This window comes from Corvus moneduloides, chromosome 2 (assembly GCF_009650955.1).
Source record: "Corvus moneduloides isolate bCorMon1 chromosome 2, bCorMon1.pri, whole genome shotgun sequence".
Taxonomy (NCBI): Eukaryota; Metazoa; Chordata; class Aves; order Passeriformes; family Corvidae; genus Corvus; species Corvus moneduloides.
The window spans coordinates 55,776,553-55,799,095 of NC_045477.1; the positions used below are offsets into that span (position 1 = coordinate 55,776,553).

The following is a 22,543-nucleotide window of genomic DNA, read 5'->3' on the forward strand; positions in this document are numbered from 1 at the left end:
TTTGCAGAGCTCACTGCAGTGTTAACAGGTGACAATAACACTAGGACAGCAGAGGACCAGGAGCAAAATAACTGACCCAGAGTGACTCAATCTTTTGCAATACTTGCCCAAGGAGAAGTTATGATAATGCATCTTCAGTTTCAGAACAAAAAGAGGCAACTCGTCCAGTTATTTAATGGATAATTCAAGTTACAAAACTCAAAAGAATCACACCTCCTACATGGCTATCTTTCAGATCCTGCTTTGATGTTCATAATGTACAGAAATAACTGCATTTTCCTTATTATTGGTAGAGGACATTCTTGTTCCAATTTCCCAGGCCAATGCTATTTTCCTAATTACCTTTTTGTTTTAAAGGAAGAAGCTTTGCTTCCTTGTGAATCACAAGGTCTGGTCACTAGGTTCTGCAGGGACACCTGTCCCCCTGCTTCTGTTCCTTAGTGACCCGAGTCAAGGTCACCGAAGTAAAAGTACAGACACTGAATTGCAGAGAGGGAGATGCAGTGGAGCTGTGTGAAACAGAAACAGGGTCTGTGGCATGGGGAAGGGGCCTGGGATGGGTGGGGGGAAGGTGGGCTGCAAAATACCTAGCAATACCCACTAGTCCTCAGTTCAGTCACAGAACCACAGAACGGTTTGGGTTGGAAAGGACCTTAAAGACCATCTAGTTCCAACTCTCCTGCCATGGACAGGGACACCTTCCAGCAGACCAGGTTGCTCAAAGCCCCATCCAACCTGGCCTTGAACACTTCCAGGGATGGGGCATCCACAGCTTCTGCGGGCAACCTGTGCCAGTGCCTCCCACTCCCACAGCAGCGAATTTCTTCCTTATATCTGATCTAAACCCACCCTCTTTCACTTTAAAACCATTCCCCCTTGTCTTAAGAAATGATGGGTGTGCTTGAGTTGTTGCAGGAAAACACCCTGAAATACGAAAACAACAACAACAACAAAAAATCCTCAGAGTGAAAATACTGAAAGTTACTCCATTCTGAAGCTGAACGGGGAGGAAGCGTGGGCGTGGCATAAGGGAGCTGCGCCCCCTTCCTCCCTTTTAACACAGGCGGTACCGACCGAGGCCGACGTGGTCAGACGGTTGTGGGTGGATTACAACCCTTTTTAGGCTCCTTGCGAGGCAAAAATAACCCTTATTAACATCAAAACCCCTGAAAGAACTACAGGCCGGGAACAGCGCCTCAAGGCCGCTCCCCTCCCGCGCCCGGCGCGCGTCACAGCGGGGGCGGAGCCGCGCGAGGCGCTTCCTGCCCCGCCCCGCGCCCTCGTGACCCCGCCCCGGCTCGGGCGTGGCGCGTGCGCGCTGCCAGGGGCACCCGAGGGCGGAGGGGTTCGGCTATGGCGGCCTCCATGATCTGCAGCCGGGTGTCGGCCGGGCTGAGGGGCGGTGGCCTCCGCGCCTCCCTGGGCTCCGTCGCGGGGAAGGTAGCGGAGGCTCGGGAGCGGGGGTGGGCTGGGTCGGGGTCGGGCCAGCTGGGGTCGCGGTCGGGGTCGCTCCCTGCGGAGCGCTGTCGAGAGGAGCGTCCGTCTCATCCCACTCCCGCTACCGTCCTGCCCTGCCCTGCCCTGCGGCGGGGCTGGCAGCCCTGTGCTCACCTTTGGCGTACGGCCCCTCGGAGCCGCTGTTCTTGCTTGTGGCAGGTCTCCCCGGCGTGGTTCCCTGTTCCTTCCTTTTCAGCGCCCCCTCCACTATCTTGCTTGGAAACCCCAGTGTTTCCATGTCCGCCGTCACCTTGCTCCTAGGAGAGGTCGGGCTGTGCCAGTTAAACTCTTCTTCCAGTTCGCACCTCGCCAACCTCTGCTCTTGGTTCCTGTGAATGCTATTCGAGGGTGCGGGCATGTTTTTGGCTGCAGCCCCGCTGGGCAGCGGTGACACGAAGGAGCTCGGGAGGCTGCGGCGTGTGACACGGTGTGTGACGCTCGCTGCCACTTTCTCCTCCTGCCACGTACTGGGGAAGGTCGCCGTGAGTGCCCCTCTCGAGTTACACGCAGCCTCCCGGAGCCGGCGGGTCACGGAGCGCTTCTCCCTTGGGGTCGTGCCAAGGAAAGGGCCTCCTGCTTGGAGGAGGAATCCTTTGGAGGCTACACAGGCCCTGTCGATTCGCTAGCTTGGAATGCTGTAGTAAAGCTCATGTGTTGTCTGCTTGTTTCCTTTATTTGAAGTGAAATGAAACCTTAAAAATCTAGCTTGTTAGAAACTTCCTAATACGGGCTAATTTTTACAGTGCTTGTGCCAATGGTACATACTAAAAAAATAAAAATAAATGCAAAAGCTTGGTTTGTATCTAAATTTCTTCTGTAATTTTTTTACCACGAGTCTTTTGGTACTCATCTACATTCATGGATTAGTTGAATTCAGTAGGAGTCCTGCTTTGTGTATGTATAAAATTAAGGTCTTGTTTGCATGTAGTGAAATACAAAAAATGCACCAAACATTTTTTGCTTTTGTTGTTGTTAATTTTTGTGTTACAGAATGCTTACAAAATTCCTTGAGGTTCTTTTTCTTATGGATGGTTTTTTAAAGTACTTAAATGCTAACTAAATACTCAAGGGATTTTTAACCCTGCCAGTCCTTGCCAGTGCTAGCAGTTTCACCAGCTCCTTCCCTCTGCCCAATAAAACCTCACAAAATTAAAGACCACACCTGATGCGAATGACTAATGTGGAAGTGTAGGATTAAGTGTTCAGGTGTTTGCACTGGTACACGAAAGTATACTTGTTTAATATGTAGACTCTTTTTTAACCTAAACAAAGAAGGCAGTTTTTCACAACAGTTACGTGCTTTTGTTTTCTTTTTTTGTTCTTTTTATTCTTTTCCTTCAGGTACTTGCTGGAAGTCCAGGAATACTCAGTAATCATGGGTTTCAAGTGCATCAGCAGCAACAGAGGAGGCTATCGCTCCATGAATACCTGAGCATGGGACTGTTGAAGGAGGCTGGCATTTCTGTTCCACATGGAGTGGTTGCCAATACACCAGATGAAGCTTACAAAATAGCAAAAGAAATAGGTATAATATTAAAGAGAACATGTACAAATAGACATGGGATTGATATAAGGTGTAGCTATTTTTTCTGTCCTTCTTGGTAAGATGTTGCTTGGAGTTCTGAATATACCTTTTCTTTGAGAGAGCCTTCCCTGTGAAGCAGCCTTCTCTTCTTGTTAAGAAGGAATAGGTCAGGTATAAATTCTATTAGCTTAGACTAACACAGCTACTTAAACTTCCTTGGGATGAGTAATGGACTCTACTTTGTGCAAATCCTGGCTTTCTTTCTACTTTCAGCAAGGTTAGAGAAAGTCTTGTGTGAAGAGCTTCAGTGGTGGTGACAAGATTGCATATAGAACAGAAGATGCAAGCCATACTTGTCTTTAGGCTACAAAAGAAGAGTAAAATCCTATTCCTTTGTGAGTGTGCTTTTCTGGCAGAATGCAGCTACTTCATACAGGACGGGAGAACTTTGATGGCTTGTAGTTACATTCTGGATTCGTGGCTTGTTGATGAAAAAGTAATGTCATTTGCCTGTGCTTAAATACTTAATTTAGAATTGAGCTTTAATTTTGGACTTGACTTTACCTACTATGTGTCCTAGTAAAATCTTTTGGTTTAATTTGGATGTACTATGGAAGTCAGCTTTTATTGTGTCAGGCATTAGAAGGTGGGGGTTTTTTTGGTTGGTTGATTTGTTTGTTTGGAGGGTTTTCTTAGTTTAAAACTTGGAATTTTTTTTTCCTCCCTGGAAAAACACATTAGGCTTGTCACAGAGTTTTAGTGGAGGACATTGGTTGTCATATTCCTTTGTCTTTTGCAAATGCTCAGATCTCTATTCACTTCCAAATGGACACATTTGTGGTGATTCCTGATGTTATAGGTTTTGTTGGATTAATTTCACTTTCATGTGTAGATTTAATGTGAGAAATGAGGTCTGAAAAAAAGATAATTTTTCTTCTAGAGCAAGTTATGCTGTTTTGTAATGTAGAAAAGATTTGAAAAGCTGCTTTTCCTTCAGACATGACGTCCCAGAAATTCAGGTATTGTCTGCCTACCTTCTTTATCTTGTTTCCCTTAGAGAGTAAGTGATACAAAGTTATAATAATTTCATTAATACGAAAATAAGTTGCTAAAATACTTCTGAGAATGGTTTAAACTTTAGAACCTTGCTTTCTGTTAAGGGTGAGCTTATAGCATGATCAAAACTTCCCAAATCAGCATACCCCTTTGCTCTACTTAAATACTTGCACAGATATTGCTGGAGGAAAATGGGAGAACCTTTGTCTATGGCTCTTTAATCAACAGCCCAGAAACTCGTTGGTCAGGACTCCTTTGTTTTGTTCTTGTTCAGAAAGGGCTCCTACAGCAGTGCGGCTGCTGGTTTATAGCTCCGTGTCATCCCAGTGACATCATAGGTATGCCTCTTATCTGGAGTGTGGGAATCTGGGCAATTTCTTGGGAATCAGAAGAATGAAGTTGGGAAGCGTATGAGTTGGCATCCTTTAGTAAAGGAATTCAGGGCTTTTGGTTGTTAGCCAAGTACTTTGTTGGATTCAATTTGTATTCAATGCTATTGGCCTTCTTTGGTACTTGAGATGAGGAAGGGAAAACTTCCCAAAAGGAGAACACACTGAAGGAGCTTGAGGTTTTGAGGCATTGCTCGAATATGTCCAGAACTCATTCTGAGTGGTGGCATACTATTCTTTGCTCCAGTGTTTTGGATTTCTTTGTTTTTTGTAGGCATTTACCTACTAGTTTTCATTTAGTACTTAAAAAAAAAAATCAACAAAACACAAACCAAACCAATCTACCAGAATGAAAAAATTCACTTTTTTTGGTCCACCTGCTCATTGTTTATTTTTGTTGTGTGGGAGTAGTTGCCAGTAGATATGAAATTATTTTTTGTTTCTTTATATATGCTAGACTGTTTTATCAGTAGTTTATATAGATCATTATGAAGACAGTTGGTAATACTCTTTGCTCTATTTCCCTAGTGCTGATCCACACGTTCCTGGTAAATTTACACAGAGCAGATTTCTGACTAAAGGTTAAGTTTGGCATGGGTTTTCTTCCTTTTTGCAAATACTTCACTTAGAAATGGGTAACTTTTTATCCCAATGTGTAGCAAATGCAAACTTCTCATTAACAGAGATTATCATAGGTTAGCTGTGTCTGTAGCTAAATCAGTGTTACATGAGCATCTCACTTAAATTTTAAAGAAATGAGCTGAGTAAGTTCTGTTTCAAAGCTTTGATAAGAGACTGCAGCATGACTTGATTGCCTTCAAGTTTATGGTTTACTCGTAGCCATGTGTGCATTCCAGCTAGCGCTGTGACCAGTTCTGATTGAGAAGCTGATATTTGTGTGTTATTAAGAATGTGACTAATGAACCTAAAGACTTTAGTGAGCAGATGCTTGATCAGTGTGATGGCAGACAGCTCAGCAGAATGCACTATTTGAAATGAAGAATGTTGTTTGTTAAGACACACTTCCGTGGGTGCTATGTATTGTTGTAATTCAAGTTTTGATTCTTCCTGATACCTTCCTCTGGTAACAATTGAGTGGAAGGCAGTGACATATTGTGTGCTTGTCTGGGTTTTTTTTATAGCATATATTCCTATTCATGATGATTTGAGAAGTAAGACTTTTTAAGACATTAATATTTTGAAACAGCTTTTGTGTTCTGGTGGTTTTGTTCGGTTTTCAGGTAGTGAATCCCACAGCTTTATGTGCGTGGTAGACTGTCAAATTTTAGTAAAATATAAAGCTGTATAAAATAGGAGGTGTTGAGAGATTGAATGCAAAATATTTCACCTTTCTTCATCAGAGTTCTTGAAAGGAGACTGAAAGCTCCTGAAATAGACTCTCTTTCTGTTGCAGTTTAAGAGGTCTAGTGCAGCTCCATGTCTGTGTGGTGTATAAAGAATGTTGGTATGCTTTATACAGAATAACTCCAGTAATTGGTTTGGCTGTTTTCCTGCTGACAGTTCTGTGATTAATAGATGGGTTTTTTTCAGACCTTTTGGATTCTTTTCAATGTTACTAAAACCTTTTAAGTACTTTTCAGTGTTAATTGTTTTCCCATCTGTTGCCTAAACATACAACTTGTATCTGTTAAAAAAACTTTAAAAAAGTAATGTGTAAACCTGGGTAGAGTTATAAATAGAATTTTTGATCTCAGGCTTGATTTAGTCAGAAATCAAAGTTTGGTACAATGTGTGCAATTATTTTCCTAGGTAAAGTGCTAGTTTTTTCTTTATTAGCTCTTCAAAAGAGATATTCCAGGTACTGTGGCGAAAAGCTGGGATGGTTTTCTCCTTAGTGTATGCCGCACCCTCCTTGGCTGTCTGATTTAAGTTTTTGGGGTTTTCTATTCTATGTAATAGTGAAAACTCATGTCTGTCATACTTTCTTTTCTAGTATTTTTTTGGTTGTTTTGCCATTGTCAGTTTCCTTGTTAGTCCTTTATCTGCCTATGTTACCTGATGTCTTTTAGGTTGTCTGAAACTCCAGACTTTTTATTCAAGTTGCTCTAGGACATAGATGGTGATCTAAGGTGGCAAACTTAAGCAGAAATCCCTCAGATGTTAAAAAAAAATCATGTAATTATGGTCCTTCTTACCTGGTCAAAATCTCTAGATAACCAGCAGTAGTAGTTTAGAAACCAAGCATTTACTTACATTCTGGCAAATGTTATTTTTTTGGCCTCTGAATCTTACATTTTGCTTCAGCCTTTGCTTTCTCCTATAGCACTTCACTCCTTTGAAGTTAAAATATCAAAACATATTGTTGAAGATAATTCACTAATTAAAATAAACCTGTATAACCAGCACATTCAAATTTTGACCTCTGTATTTTAATTGCTTGACTTAAGCCAAAACCAAACCTGTCTGGTGAGCTGATGACGAACTTGATGCAGTTGATTAATGTCAGGAAATATTTGTGTAGAAAATATTTTGTAACAGCAAAACATCTTGTTCAGTCTGCTGACTGGTATGGTCCTTTCAGTGAAAGTGTGATGATTCCTGGCACATAATTATTTCAGTAGTTATACTTTCGATTTGCATGCAGTCAGTCTTCTAACACTCGAAAGTTTGAAATGCTGGAAAAAATATTATTTTGAAGTTGAAATTCCAATAACTATACTTAATAAAACGCAGACAGTGTACTCTGAAGAGATTCTCTGCTCTGTTGGCAGAATTAGGGTCAGCATATTATTTATGTTGATACTCCTGTTGCTAGTTACAAACCCATATTTTCCTAATGCCAGTAAATATATCTGTGTTGTTTAAGCTTAGTTTTTTTGTATCTGTGCAGCAAGAAAAAAATTAGCTTGTGTTATAAATGGGGAGTTACTTCTTCTGGTACAAGAACTTTGAAATACAGACTGAAGCAAAAGTTACAGGTCTCTGTCTCTCCCAGGATAAGTTTGCAGTTGAATGGTAGATAAGAATTTGATTGACACTTGTGTTACTAACCTGTCACTGCCTTTTACTGTTGTCTGTCTTGTCAGAGTAGATTAGGCTTGCATAGTGATTCTGAAGGTGTCTGTAATACGTGGAAAGCAGTACCTCTGCTACAGTTAGTACTGGGCAGAGAAGTGGCAATTAATGTGATTTGACGAAAGTCAGAATGGAAACTTGTAAAGCAGAATGTTTTAATAAGGTCTGTCTGCTGTAATCATTGGACTTTCCACTTGCACAGAAACCTTCAGAGATACAATGGAACAATGACCCTTCTTGCCTCTTAATAAGCTTATTAGAAGATTGTATTTTACATGGATGTCTTTCTGCTTGCCTGCATGCATTGATCTTTCTCTCAGTTTGAAAGCTTAAGTTACAGAATCAGAAATTATTCCTTTCAAAAAATAAATATTAGTATTGATAGAAGTGAAGATCGTTTTGTTTACTGACTGTATAAGTCTTTCACTGTCTAGTTAATAAATCATTGTTGAAGGTGAAACCTGTAGTGTTAGTAATGTATAAGACTTTTGTTGTCCTGAACAGATTAATGATAAGTCAGTGTTCTGATTTCAGACACCTGTTCTCATTGGTATCTACTCTTAATTTTCTAAGCATTTCCTATTTTTTTTCTGGCTATTTTACTTATATGTGCTTTTAGGGCTGACTGTCATTAACGTGGAAATGTGATGCTTACCAAATGCTTGTTCTGAGACTCGTGCATTGGGCTGTAGCTTGCCTTGCCTACATTAGCTATACTGGTGTTCTAGTGCCCTGTGTTAAGGCTTTACAATTTGTTACTGCTGCTGAAAGCTGAAGTCCTGCTCGCTGAAGTTCCTGTGTGCCTGTCACATGGTGCACGAGTCTGCAGAAGCACTGTCTGTATGCTGGACAAGCTTTTGCCTTCAGGGAATCACTGTTCTGATATGCTTCAAGGCATGATAGCACAAATGCTTCTACTGGCACAAGAAACAAGGCTGGAGTGAAAAGCTGAGGGCTGGAGGCAGGATGGGACTTCTCTGATGGCGTGTTTGCTGGCATAAACTCTGTGGATATCTGCTCTAGGGCAGAAACTGCTATTTTTCACTGAAACACAAGCCTAGCAGTATTTCAAAGCCATGTAAGCGAAAAACAAGGGCACAACTGTTGATACTGAGTAGAAAACTATGGTAGCTGCTAGTTTCCAAATTTTTTTCTTGGGTTGCTGTGTATCAGCAGTTCTTTGTTGTGTCAGATTGTGTGACAGTGCTGCTGGAACACTGCAGATGAGGTGTGTGACCAAACACTTCCTCTAGTTTTAGAGTCATTTTAAATAGGAGCTGTGGGAAAAAATGTTCATTGAACAATAAACTTCCTGCATGATGGGTTATGGTTTTCTTGGGATGTACTATCTTAAATTTGTTTCAGGTACCTCTGTGCAGCTTAATTGCTTGTAAGCGTAGCTGATCAAATGAGCCTTGAACTTGTTTATGCAATCAAGCAGCTAGTTTGCAGTGCTAGAGGAAAACAATTTATGAATCATTAGTAATCTGCTCATTTAATGACTCAGTTGTTGCATAAGGATTAGTCCAATGATGTTACAGCCAAAACTGATTGTGAAAAATTAAAAGGTGTTTTTCTCTCACTGTTTCCCATGTCTGTATGTTGACAAAATATAATAATGCATAATAATAATAATATTTTTAAGAACTATCTTCTAGGATCAGGGCAGTGGTGCATTTAGCCCACTAGTCTGCCCAGGTACAAAAGAGCATACCATTTAGAGCAATTCTTAGCCTGCCTGTTTTCTGCAGTCAATTACTTCTCATTTCCCCTCAGCCTTAATATTTGTTGTCTTAAGACTATCAGAGAGAATACCTCTGCCCAGTTCCTTTTGACTCTTCTATGCTTCCTTCGTATCTCCTGGCAGGCTTCGTTATATTTTGTGTAAAGGAGGGTCTTTTTTTCCTGCACCTTTTTAAAACTGACTTCTTCTTGGTAGATGGCTTTTGTTTTTGGCTGTTGCAGAGCAGAAACCAGAATGAATGGTGTACATGTAGTCATGTGTTCTTGCTCTGTCCATTACAGGTATGGCTGAAGACTGTAGTTGTGTTCTTGCTTTCGTCTCCTTTGATAGATTTAAGGATGTGCTAAGCTCATTTCTTGTAAGGGAATCTCTTAATTTCAGTGATCATCTTAGTGACCAATTTACTTTTTTGCTCAGAGCTAAATATGATGTACCAGCTGAGATCTTAACCAGACCTTTATCTGGGATCTCGTTTTGACTTGTTCAGATTCTGACGTTTGTTGCTAGGAGGAATAATTGCTACGAAGAAGGTGCCTGTGGGTGAACTTCCATGGCTTTTCTGAAAACTTCTCTGTAGTAGCAGTTTTTTATCTTCTGGACTTAGTGTAGGAAATGGAAAGCAAGCTTTGTACTTAAAGTAATTTCATAAAAGTTGTCTCATGTGACTTCTATAAAATACATTAACTTGATTGCCAGTAAATATAGTTCTCTTCAGGAACTGAATTAAATATTAGAGGCATAGACTGTAGTAAATCTACATATACTCGTGTGTTTATAACCTTCATGCTTCTTGTGCAAAAGAACTCTAAAATCATGTGTGAGTTCAGAGCTCTATTGTTAGGTAGACATTCAAAAAGTAAAATCAACAGATAGCTAATAAGGAGGAGTAACTTGAGTCTTCTGCTTACAGCCACCCTAGCTTGTGATACTGTTGGAGTTTAGTTTCACCTGTCCAGGCAGGACATAAGTCAAAATAGGAACCAACGCAATTTTTGTGTCTGTCATAACCTTCCTCAGTATGTGTAGTGGCTAGTTTTGCTTGAGTACTGTAATTTATCTTAGGCATTTCCATGGTTCCCTTTTAACATCCAAGGAAACGGCAAGTTCTTTTTTTGCTTGGAAAGATCAGTGGCTCAGCTGATGGTGGCATGAGAAAAGATGGGATGTGCTGAACAAATGCAAATGGGGCAGTTGTTAACATCTTGCAGTCTTAGCTGCTGTCTGTACTCTGTGTAAGTGAACGTGAATAATTAACTCAGGAGTTGGTTTTTTCCCATTATTGCCCTAAATGACTTGATAAACTTTCTCTTTGCTTTTTTGTCTTTCAGTGACAGTTCAGAATATCCCAGTTAATTTTTGTTATAGTGTCACCTTTACTTTTTAAAACCAAATGCCCAGTTTCCCCTACTTAGAAGAATATTTTATAAAGGATTTTTAAACAGTTAAAGCCAACTAAAGGGCTTATTTTGTCTACTCTGGGAAGAATAGTGGGTTTGTTTAGGCCTCTGGCTTCTGCAAAGCGCTCAAGCTTATGCATTAGTGCTCTGCTGGATGGAAGCTAGAGTGGACCTGGCAAGCTGACTTGGGTAAGTTTTGTGGTTATATATCATTGCTGGGAAGGTAGTGGTTACAGGTACAGGGTATTTGCAGTTGATGGAGGAAAACCTTGCATTATGTGGTATGTCAGATACTCAGTTTCATCATGTTAATAATCTGTGAGGTGCTAACTATTTCTTCCTGGCTTTATCATCTGTGACTCCAACATGTATTAAAGATGTATCAGAACACCAGCGTTTTTGGATACTAACTCACCAAGGTTTGTTCACAGAACAGCCTAAAGCTGCAATTTGTGGATTATTTAAGATTTTTGGATAATCTATGTGAATGACAATATAGTCTTTGATTCATATGTTTGTGTTTTGAATGGTGGGCATGGAGAAGGGGGGATAAAATTAAAGGAGCCTTTGTTATTCTACCTGAAGCAATATGTTTTAATAGTCACAGATGACAAATTTTTGGGTTTTCTTTTGTTCTAGGTTCAAAGGATCTTGTGGTAAAAGCACAGGTTTTAGCTGGTGGTAGAGGGAAAGGAACATTTGAAGGTGGCCTCAAAGGAGGAGTGAAAATAGTTTTTTCGTAAGTTCTTTCTAAATTATCCAACCAAGTGGAAAAAGTTCAACGTTTCACGTTATGGATTGAACCTATTGCTTTCTTTAAAACCAGTGTTTTAATTATTAGCATTAAAAATAACAAAAATTAGATAAGACTTTTTTAATGCTACTTCTGTTTTTACAGCAGTTTCTTTGTCACATTCTGAGCTTCTTTTATTCTAGTCCAGAAGAAGCAAAAGCTGTCTCCTCCCAAATGATTGGAAAGAAGTTGTTTACCAAGCAGACAGGAGAGAAGGGCAGAATATGCAATCAAGTATTTATCTGTGAGCGCAGATATCCCAGGAGAGAATACTATTTTGCAATAACAATGGAAAGGTCTTTTCAAGTGAGTAATATTAGAAATAGAAGTAAGCTAATTAACTTGTAACAACTGAATTTAAAAGCAATCAACAAAACTGTTTACTGTATTGTTCACTTGCTTTAGAAAATCTGAAGTACACAAGCGAAATTTTGTTTTCTAGTATATCTGACTATATGATTGCCTCTGTTTTAAAATGTGTTAAAGATGTAATGCTACAATTTACATTTACAGAATAATAAATGAGTATTGGTAGCCCCAACTGAAACCCAGAGTCACATGGCCAAAGGGGAGATGGGTAGAATAAGGGGGTAATTTTCATTTTGGTTTTAATTTGCATTTGCCTACCAGATTATAAAACTTAGTTTAAAAACACAGCTATATGTGTGCATGTACATGTACACCCTATTTTTGAGTGTCAGAAACAAGACAAGTAAAAGTGTTGTAGAAGAGCAAATGGTCATGCATAAATCCAACATCCTTTTTCTCCAGTGTGAGAAGGTTCTGAGAAGTGCACTGGTGTGTCCCTCAATTTTGAGAGTGCTAGTAGCTTTCTTATGCTAATGCTCTTCAGGAATGGGTGAGAAGATTTGGGCCTAGAGGTCTGTCTTCAGGGCTTTCAGGAAAATGAAAGCCAGTCTTTTCTGCATGTATGGGCTGTATGGGTGGGTATGTAGTATTTTAGGCTACAATTTAAACGTGGTTACTGAAATGTGTCAGTGTTTTTCTGATAGACAAGTGTTCTATTTGGAGCATAGAACATGAATTGCTAAATAACTGTAATGAAGCCAGGGTACAACGGTTCTTGGAACTTCATTTTCTGAAGCTCAGAAAAAGTGGGTCTGGTCTGTTCAGGTGCTTAGGAGTTTGCAGAGGCACTGGTTTTGGTAATGAGAGGAGTATATCTGGCATGATGTGAAATAAACATGAAATAATTTTCTATGGAGGAGTGAGAAAACTAGTCTTACTGTTATTTCTTTTTTGGTAGCAGTATTAGGAATTAAATATTGTATTTGTTCCTTTTTCCTCCTCTGTAGTGTTCTTTTTGATAGGAAAGTAGCAGCTGTATTGAATTATGTGACTTGGGCACCTCCACTGTGATGTGTGCTGGAATAGAGCAGGGAAGATTCAAGTGTTATCGTACATACCACAAGGTGGCATTAAAATGCTGTGAATGAATGGATTTTAGACTCTTAAAATTCTGTAAGCAATAAGCAAGGATGCTTATGGAAATAAAATTGACTGTAACTGATTTAAGCAAATTAGATAAAGAAGGGAAACGTTTTCATGACTTGTTCCTGCTGTTGTATAAAAGATAAATCTTATTAGCATGTATTGAGCATACTGTGTGGGTTGTTGCCTTTTGATAGGGATGTGCATTGTTTTTACTGCTGTCATTTTTTTAGATGTGCTTGTAATTATTATAACTTGTATGGGACGCTTAGGATGAGGAAGTGCCTTTCAAAAGAAGGAAGTGTGAAGGTTGAATAGCACACAGTGTTTATTCCTGATGTTGCAAACCTCTTCCTTTAAGGAGAGGAAAAATGATTAAAATAGTCAGCTGAAACTGGAACTTTATTGCTTGGATATTATTCACCAACAGGGGTTTGTGTTTTAAGCAAAACTGTTCACTTTGATCAGTTCTATGGAACAATGAGTTATTTTATGATCAGTTTGTAGCTTACTGACAGTTCAAGATAAGATTATCCGAAAATATTCATTGGGTCATACCTTGCTATTAGATGCAAGATAATTTGCTGGGTATATATTTCCATTTGGGAGGATGATAATGGGAGGGGGGTGGTGTGGTTATTAAGCATGTTCTCTGAACCAGGGTCACATTTTCTATAATTAACTGTCAACAGTTATAAGACTGTTTAATCCTCAAGAGTTCTGCTGATAGGAGATGCTGCCTTAGTACACCCATGGGTCATAATCCATGCATGGCTGGTGATAAGGGAAGGTTGCTTGAAGGGATCCAAGTATGTCTTTACTGTGAACTGGAGGAGAGATTTTTAGGTTCCATGGTAGTGAGTCCTTGATGTTTTTGTTGAGATTTAGATAGCTTTTTTAAAAATAAACTCAGCTGCAAATGCTATCAATTCTGGTTTCTTAATTTCTTTTATTAAGGAATAATTGAGTGCTGTTTTGTTTTGCTATGACTTACTTTGAGTGAAGGCTTTAGTTACTGAATGTTGTGATCATACTGAACAGGTATGGTTTGCAGTAATTTATCACTAAGTTCTGCAGACCTCCATTCATCCTTGGAGTTGGGGCATGGCAGAATGAATAAATGAGTGCCTGAAATTTGATCTTTGTGTAGGGGTGAGTGAAGAAGGTGGGGGTGAGAATGTGATTTTTTCTCTAGTGATACCTAAAAGATAAAATGTGTGTGATTATGAAGTTGAATCTTTTATCAAAATCTAAAACTAGTATATCTGTGTTAATTGCTCTGCTTTTACTTTACGAAGGAAATTTTTCCTTGTTAAAAGAAAGTGGACCTAACACACACCTTGGCATTTGGAAAGTATTATTAAAAGGTTTTATGTGGATGTATTGAGTAGATAGTAACATTCTCTTCAGAGCATACAAGAAAAATGTCCAAATTAAAAATTTTTCAACAAAAAAGGTTTTATTGCTGTGAGGTATCTTAGGGGAAGAATTAAGTTTCAATTGTGTGGTATAAAATTACTTAAGCTTCTTTTCTTTCCTCTTTGTTCTAGGGTCCTGTGCTGATAGGCAGTTCTCAGGGTGGTGTTAATATTGAAGATGTTGCTGCAGAGAATCCTGAGGCGATAATTAAGGAACCCATCGATATAGTAGAAGGCATAAAAAAGGAGCAAGCTGTTAGGGTAATTGTTAATGTGGGAAAGTACACATTACTAAGCATGGGAGGATTGCTTCTAATTTTTGTAAGGAGTGTGTGCATGCAACCTGCGGAGTTGTCTTAAACCCTTGTTTGAAACAGATTTGAAGTAGATATTTAAGTATTTTCAGGTAAATCAATGTAAATCCAACTACATGGCAGTGCTTTATCTAGCTTTTATACAGCTATGTAAAGGCATATCATAATAAGTTTTTATTAGTTCTTTTTTAGGATAAGGCAGTGTTCTGTATTGAAAACAATCTGTTCAAACCTAAGAGTGAGTTTAGTTTTTTCCTGGTGGTGGACAGTACAGGTTCTATATCTACAAATTCAATTGAAACTGAAATAAAAGCTAAACTGAGACACCTCTAACATGAATTAACCAATAACCATTCTTTTACTTTCAGCTTGCCCAGAAAATGGGATTTCCTCCTAATCTGGTGGATGAAGCAGCTGAAAATATGATCAAATTATATAATCTCTTTCTGAAATATGATGCTACCATGATAGAAATAAATCCTATGGTGGAAGATGCATCAGGAGTTGGTAATGTTTCTTAGTCACACTGTTGATGTAACACCTTGATGTTTTTGTAAATCTTGGTTGCTTCACGCTGCTAAAACTTCAGCTGTATACAGCAAGAGGAGTTAGCATTAACATGGGATGTTGAAAAGCATTAATAAAGCAGATAAATTTGAGAATCTAAATATAGTAGAAATCTGCTCTTAATTGCTAAGCATGATCTTAAGTGACTTCCTTTTTTAATTTAAATTTATTTTTTAAAAAAGAGCACATCTACCCACAATAAGGCATTCCTGGAAATCAGGTCTTTTCAAAACTCATGAATTGAAACTTGAGCCGACCAAAATTGATACTGTAAAGGTAACCAGAATAGTAGCACCTTCTAGAAATCTCCTGCCTTTGTGACTCAAGCATTAGAATAACTGATGGAATGTGATGTACTGAAAGACTGTAGGGGTTTAAGTAATATCGTGATGTTTATCAGGTTTTTAGCATATCCAATTGCAGAATAGTTCAATTTATGTTCAATTTAATGTTCAATCACAGCCAATTCCCCTCTACAAAAAATAAGGCTGTAGAGAGTATTTGTAATTGAATTCAGATACAACAGTTTGAAATTTAAGTATGAATGTAGCTCTTTCATCAAAGTGTATAATTACTCTTACTGGGGTGGTTTTTTTGTGTGGTTTTTTTTTTTTTTAAATAGTGCTTTAATGATCAGTATAGAGCAGTCTCTCCCATCTGTTTCTTGTGCCTTGTCATTTTTATATCATTTTCACTGAGGGATAGAAATGAAGTGATACATTTGTACAGACAGATACTTAGTTCTGATGTAAAGAATACTGTAGATTTTCCGCTTGTTAAATCTACGTAAATTTATTTTAGTGTTTTTTCCTGACACTTTTTCTTCCAACTCAGAGACTTCTTCATTGTGTTTCTGTGTGCTTACATTCATGCACACACATTATATGTATTTGTTCTAAAAGCAAAAACTAAGATGGATTAAAAAACCTCAAACCAGAGACCTTCTGTAGGGATTAATTTTATGCTAATTACTTGTGGTGGTGCATTCCCCCCCATCCCTGCTCTTTTCCAGGCTGCAGTGTAATCTGAGAAAGCATAATTTGCCCAGATTTATCTAACAGCTTGTTCTAAGCTTTTTTGGGTTTAGAGTGTCTCAAGAAATAGTTATCTTCCGTTTTTGTGCATAACTGATTATATGGGGAAACTGGAGAGAATCTTGTATTTATTGGCAGTGCTAAATGTGTCTTTTAGCAAACCTTTGTGTTTGGACTGCATGACCTAGCTGCAAAGTTTGACTTAACATACTTGAACACATTCATGAAGCAGTTGAGTTGTTACTCTAATATTAAATGATGGGGTTTTTTCCCTTTCAGTGATGTGTATGGATGCAAAGATAAACTTTGACAGCAATTCTGCCTATCGTCAGAAGAAGATCTTTGATATGCAGGACTGGACACAGGAAGACCAAAGAGACAAGGATGCTGCAAAAGCAGATCTCAACTATATAGGATTGGATGGAAACATAGGCTGCTTAGGTATGTACTATTTAATGAATTTTAAATGACCTAATGGATTTATAAACTGAATTCCTAAATGCTATCTTTATTCTCATATAGTCAATGGTGCTGGTTTAGCTATGGCCACAATGGATATAATTAAACTTCACGGCGGAACTCCAGCAAACTTCCTTGATGTTGGTGGTGGTGCTACAGTGCAGCAAGTGACAGAAGCCTTTAAGCTTATTACCTCTGATAAAAAGGTGAGGGAAGAGTTGGCGTATCAAGGTCCTATGCAGTGGTAAAACAGGCTATGATGTGGAAGACAATGCTTAGTGCATGTTCTCCAGAAAACATGTTTTTATAAGCACAGAACTAGAGAGAAAGAAGATGAAAATCTTGGCTTAATCCTGGTGCAGATGAAGGAGGCCTGAAAATCTATTGAATTTTTTTACCTTTTTAAAAAACAGGTTCTTTGGCTGTGTACTGAGTGGACAGTTTTGTGTGTACTGGTTGAAGTTACAGCTGTATTTGAATCTTTACAGAAATCTTGGAGTCAAACTCATACTGTTTGCTCTTTAAAGAGAAAGCAGTATTCAGATGGTTTTCCACTTTTTTTTCTTTTGGACCAGTTTTGCTGCTGGGTCTGTGTTTTGCAGAGTTGTAGAGATGAATATTTGCTGTGCTGTACACAAACAAGTTTCTAAGGTACTGATTATATGTAATGTAAGATAAAATAACTTTGTAATGGGCTTGGAAAGGCTTTAATGTTTATCCTACTAAAAGTTTATCAGAAATGCTTGAATATTATTAAAATAATAAATTGGTTGAAACTTAGAGGAACAGCTTTTCCACAAAAATAGTATGGTGGTCTACGCAGAGATGCTTATCTCAGTGGGAACTTGGCAGTTTGGGGCTTTTTAAAAATAAAATTATTTAAAAAGGCGTAAATGTGGGAATGACTTGCGAGACCTGCTAACGGTATGCTACTTTTGCACCAGAATTTTGTGTGCCACTTGCTCATCTTTGGAAAGGGCCAGAAACAAATAGTGAGTGATGTTCCAGAGGAGCTTAGTCTCTTTCTCATTGGAAAGACTTATTATCCAGTGCAGGATCTTTAACACCCTCCAAGAGTGTCATAGAATCATTTAATCATTTAGATTGGAAAAGACCTTTAAAATTGAGTCTAACCATAAGTCAAACATTGCCCAGTCCTGCACTAAACCATGTCTCTGAGCACCACGTCCACAAGTCTTAAATACCTTCAGGGTTGGTGACTCAACCACCTCTTGAGCAGCCTGTGCCAGTGATTAACATCCCTTTTGGGGAAGAAATTTTTCCCAGTATCCAATCTAAAACTCCCCTGGTGCAACTTGAAGCCATTCCTTCTTGTCTTACTGCTTGTTACTTGGGAGGAGAGACAACCCCACCTTGCTGCATCCTTTCAGGCAGCTGTAGAGAGTGAAAAGGACCACCCTGAGCCTCCTTTTCTCCCAGCTCCATCAGCCGCTCCTCGTAAGACTTGTTCTTTCTTCACATTTTTCCAGCAAATTGAGGGAACAGTGAGGGACACAGTCACAGACCACCTGAATTACAGAGAGAAGAAACAAGGTAGAATCTGAGGGTTGCTGATCTGGGATGAGTTTTTACAGTGCAAATTCTCTGCTGATGCATGGACAGAGGGTGTCCAAACAGGCTTCTTAATACAACTTTTCCTTTCTGCCTTCTTTCAGTTGCTCACTATTTTATGAAAAAACTGCTATAGCTGGGATTCCTGGTGCTGAAAGTCACAGAGCAGTGCAGCCTGCTGGTGCCATGGACTGCACTCAGGGTTTAGTTCAGGGGCTGTTTGGAACAGCCTTCTGGGGAGCCAGCCTAAGTTGCCCATTGGTAGCAGGAGCAAGAACAATGTCACACAGATGAGCTAGTCTAATTGGAAGATAACCAAGTTACTGTTTATGAACCAGTTGCACAGGAATGTTTTGTTGAGTTTATTTTGTCATCTAAGGCTGCCTACTCATTTTGGTTCCTGCTTTGTTTCATCTTTCACCTCTGACCATGGTTCTTTTTACCCTTCCTTTCTACCACTTGAGTTCTCTTAACTGGTGACTTAATCCTCCTGAATAAAATGTATTTCAGATAGTGTATCTCTAAGGATGCTGGCTTTTAAGTAAGCTGTGTAAACAGGGCCTTGTGTATGAGTTTTTAAAATTTCTTGTGTCTTTTAGTTTCTTCAGTATGTGGAGTTACTGGTGTGGGGGGTACCTCTGCTGGAGTACTGTTAGACATGGAAAGATAAATAGTTGACAGTTTCTTGAAGTAACTGCTCTGCTGTATGTGACTCTATAGAACTGTACTTTGGTTGCTGATGTTCTATAGAACAGAAATGTTCTGTCTTTTGCAGAGTCCTTTAATGCACTTAAAGAGCTTGAATTATCCTTAGGCTGAAGGCTGTGTGCTGCTTTCATCTGATGTGTCTCTGGCCATTTTTAACGTGAATATTGTCATTGATTCTGTAGGTACTGGCTATTCTGGTAAATATTTTTGGTGGCATTATGAGATGTGATGTTATAGCACAAGGCATCGTTATGGCAGTAAAGGATTTGGAGCTAAAAATCCCTATTGTGGTACGGTTGCAAGGTGAGTGTGCTTCATATATATTTGAATATATTTCTACCTAATTGACAGGTGTTACTGAGCTTCTCTATTGTGTAGCAAGTTACCTGTGAGTTGAAGTCAATGGAGAAATAAAGCAAACCTTGAATTTAGATGGTGAGGATCGGCAAGTTAATAAAAAGAGACTTCTGCTTTTTAACTACTAATGTTGTTTTCTAGATTTATTCACTAACTTTTGGAACAGGCTTCCTAGAAATATGAGACTAGTAGGTAGCAGTAGTAGTACTCTCCTGTTCAATAAGAGTGGCATTTTATCTGTTTCTTAAGGTACACGAGTTGATGATGCCAAAGCTTTAATAACAGCTAGTGGCCTTAAAATCCTTGCATGTGATGACTTGGATGAAGCTGCAAAAATGGTAAGAATGTATAAGAATAAGCTGTAAAAAATGGTAAGCCGGTTATGAATATTCTGTTCAGAACATAGCATCTGTTGCAGAGTATTGAAAAGTCAAAACTCCACTCAATCAATAAAGGTAGCTTAGGATAAATCCCAGTGCCCATTGCTACCAGTGCCTGAAGCAAGTATTTTATAAGTTAGTAAGTACATAGTTTGTCAGGGGAACAGCTATGCAGTCAGAAGTTATTAAACCCCACAAACCAAAACCAGATCAATGATCAGGTCTTAGCTATTCCACTTGGTAGGAGAATGGCTAAGAGCTTAGCTTTATTAATTGGGAGAAAATACTTAAGTTGAGGTGGCTGAAAAATGCAATGTAACACTTCCTTTTATTGACCACTATTTCGGTGTGCATGATTAAAACTATAGGTGATCATCATGTTGCCTTCTAAGATAATTAGCTATTCAGATGTTCAGAAATGCTGGTTTTTGTGTGTGTGTGTTGCTTTGGTTTGTTAGTGGAAAAGAAAGTTGTTCAAGAAATGTATAGCAAGAAATTAGAAGATATCTGGTGGGTTTTGTGTCATAGGGAAACTTAGGAATTTTTTTTCCCCAAAGAACCACTTAGTTATAACATTTCATTCTAAGCAGGAAGTAATTCAGAGAGATTTAGAGTTGTTATGCAGGAGAAGATGAGGCTCCTTAAGGTATCAAAATAAGAACCAGAAATGCTTGCAACAAAAACTCAGAGGAGAAATAGCTTCTAGATATATAGAATCTCCTGCGAGTGGCTACCTCAACACCTCCCAAAATAACAAGGGGGCGCATAAAATTTAAAACTTCTAGTATTTTGTCAAGATACTTCGTTATAAATGAGAAGCAACCTTTTTAACTCTGAGATGTTTTCTAGAAGACTTGATTATCTTTCATTTAAAAGTGATTAAGAAGTACTGAGCTAGATAGTAATCCCACCCCAAACCCCCTCTAATATCTTACTGATGGTTGCCTGCTGTCACTTTGTTTAAAAAGGTTGATCCAGCTCAGTCAAGTTAGGATTGTTTTGAAATGAAGTTTTTATTTTCTGTTTTTCAGGTGGTGAAGCTGTCTGAAATAGTAAGCTTAGCAAAACAAGCTCAGGTGGATGTTAAATTTCAGTTGCCAATTTGATCTGGGAAATGTCATGCCAGTGTCTAACATGTTCTCTGAAATACTGTGTTCTGTGGGAAATTTTAAATTTTTCTTTTGTGTGGAGGTTTTGATTGACAGGCGCACAAACTGAAGCATCTGGTCTTTGATGTTAACATTCAGAATGGTCAGAATTCTTGTAAAAGTGTGTATTGCTGATATTTAGTCTTTCTTAGTTGTTATTCTCAAGCCTCCAGCTTCTGCTGCAGAATGTCACTTGCAATATACTTCTGCGTTGTCCAAAGTAAAGCTTCTGGTTGAAAAATAATTATTCTGAATAAATTTTGAAGTTACTTTGCTTGTAAATTTGTATTAGCCTTGTTTAGAAGTAAATATGGCTGGATTATCTAGTTGTCCATGTGGAGAAATGTATTGAAACGGTATTTTATATTGGAGACATTTGTACTTAGCAGTATAATGGGCATGAGCAAACCAATCACTATTTATGAACTTACATTTGAACTTGATCAGAAATATTTTTAGAAGTCCTTCATTGAAGTGGCTGGTAACTCTTCTGGACAACGTGTTAAATCACTACAAAATATACTGTAGCACTTAGATTTTCACAATTTCTGGTCCTCACAAAAAGGCATTGTGTAGTTTTATATACAAACAAGCATTTACTAAGCTTCAAGGAGACAGGATAAATAGAGAATTAAAATGTCTATTGTACATCGCTAATAAAATTGTACATTAGTAAAATATCTCCCAAAACTTTTAGTGTCTTTCTTTTATGTGTTACCATTTTGATAAATTGCATATAGTCAGGGATTAAGCCATAATTTAAGACAGCAAACTAAAGCCTTTTTAGGAGTAAAGTTATAGTGTCACATATATTAATTTTTTTCCTCCCTGAAATGCACTGTGTGGATGAAACCACATGAACTCTTGTTGAAAAGCTTGGACAGATATCATGCATATAACATCTTGCTAAAATGTAACTCATCTCTGCACAAATAAATACGCGGGAAATTGTTGCTTCTTGGGGGAATACTGCTTCTACTAATAAATAACCTTTTGTTTGTCACCTTACTTGATTTTCACATTACATTGGACTCGGAACTTGGATGAAGATCCATTTACCATTTAGTTTCCAAATGAGCGCTCATTTTTTGGTTTTGTTTTGTAGGCTTTTTTGTTTAAAATGTTATTTTCTTGGCTAATGATAGTGTAGTTTTATCTGGAAATAATGAAGCCACCTTTGTGGATTTCAGAATGGGAAATCATATAGTTATGATCTACGGACTTAAAAGGATTATATGAAAGGTGGGAAGTCAATGTATGTGGTTATGAAGAAGTGGGGTATTAAATGAAAAAACTTCAGACTAGCATGGTGTATTTCAGTAGTTTTTTTGGCGGTAATAAAGAAAATCAGCAGAAATAAAACTCTCTCCAAATTTAAACAGGATTATTTTTGAGCCTAGTTGTTCTCTCACAGCTTAATACTGTGTGCTGTTGATCCAGCATGCTAAATTGTGCTTGTGGGTATGCTTGGAATTGCTTTTATTCTGTAGCCTTGAATTGAATTGCAGAGATAACTAGTTTGAATACATCTGTTAAGCATTGAATAATTTAGAGAATATAATTAATTTTTAGTGTGTGGGTTTGCTTTTAGCTGTCTTTATTTACTTTGAAGTCTTTGTAAACTGCTAATGTTAAATGGAAATGGTCTTTTCACACAAATCTGTACTGGACTGGAGGCAAAACTAGATCCTGCTGTT

General features: G+C 38.4%; 1 protein-coding gene across 1 annotated transcript; it reads left to right on the forward strand.

The window, feature by feature from the left end:
* Window positions 1-1,310: 1,310 nt before the first annotated feature.
* SUCLA2 (succinate-CoA ligase ADP-forming subunit beta) lies at window positions 1,311-21,798 on the forward strand. The gene is made up of 11 exons (XM_032099758.1): window positions 1,311-1,440; window positions 2,839-3,022; window positions 11,284-11,383; window positions 11,581-11,743; window positions 14,440-14,568; window positions 14,990-15,128; window positions 16,502-16,663; window positions 16,745-16,887; window positions 19,144-19,264; window positions 19,568-19,656; window positions 20,730-21,798. Exons 1-11 carry the CDS (start codon window positions 1,354-1,356, stop codon window positions 20,802-20,804), a joined length of 1,392 nt encoding a protein of 463 aa, XP_031955649.1. The 5' UTR covers window positions 1,311-1,353; the 3' UTR covers window positions 20,805-21,798.
* The last annotated feature ends 745 nt before the right edge of the window (window positions 21,799-22,543 follow it).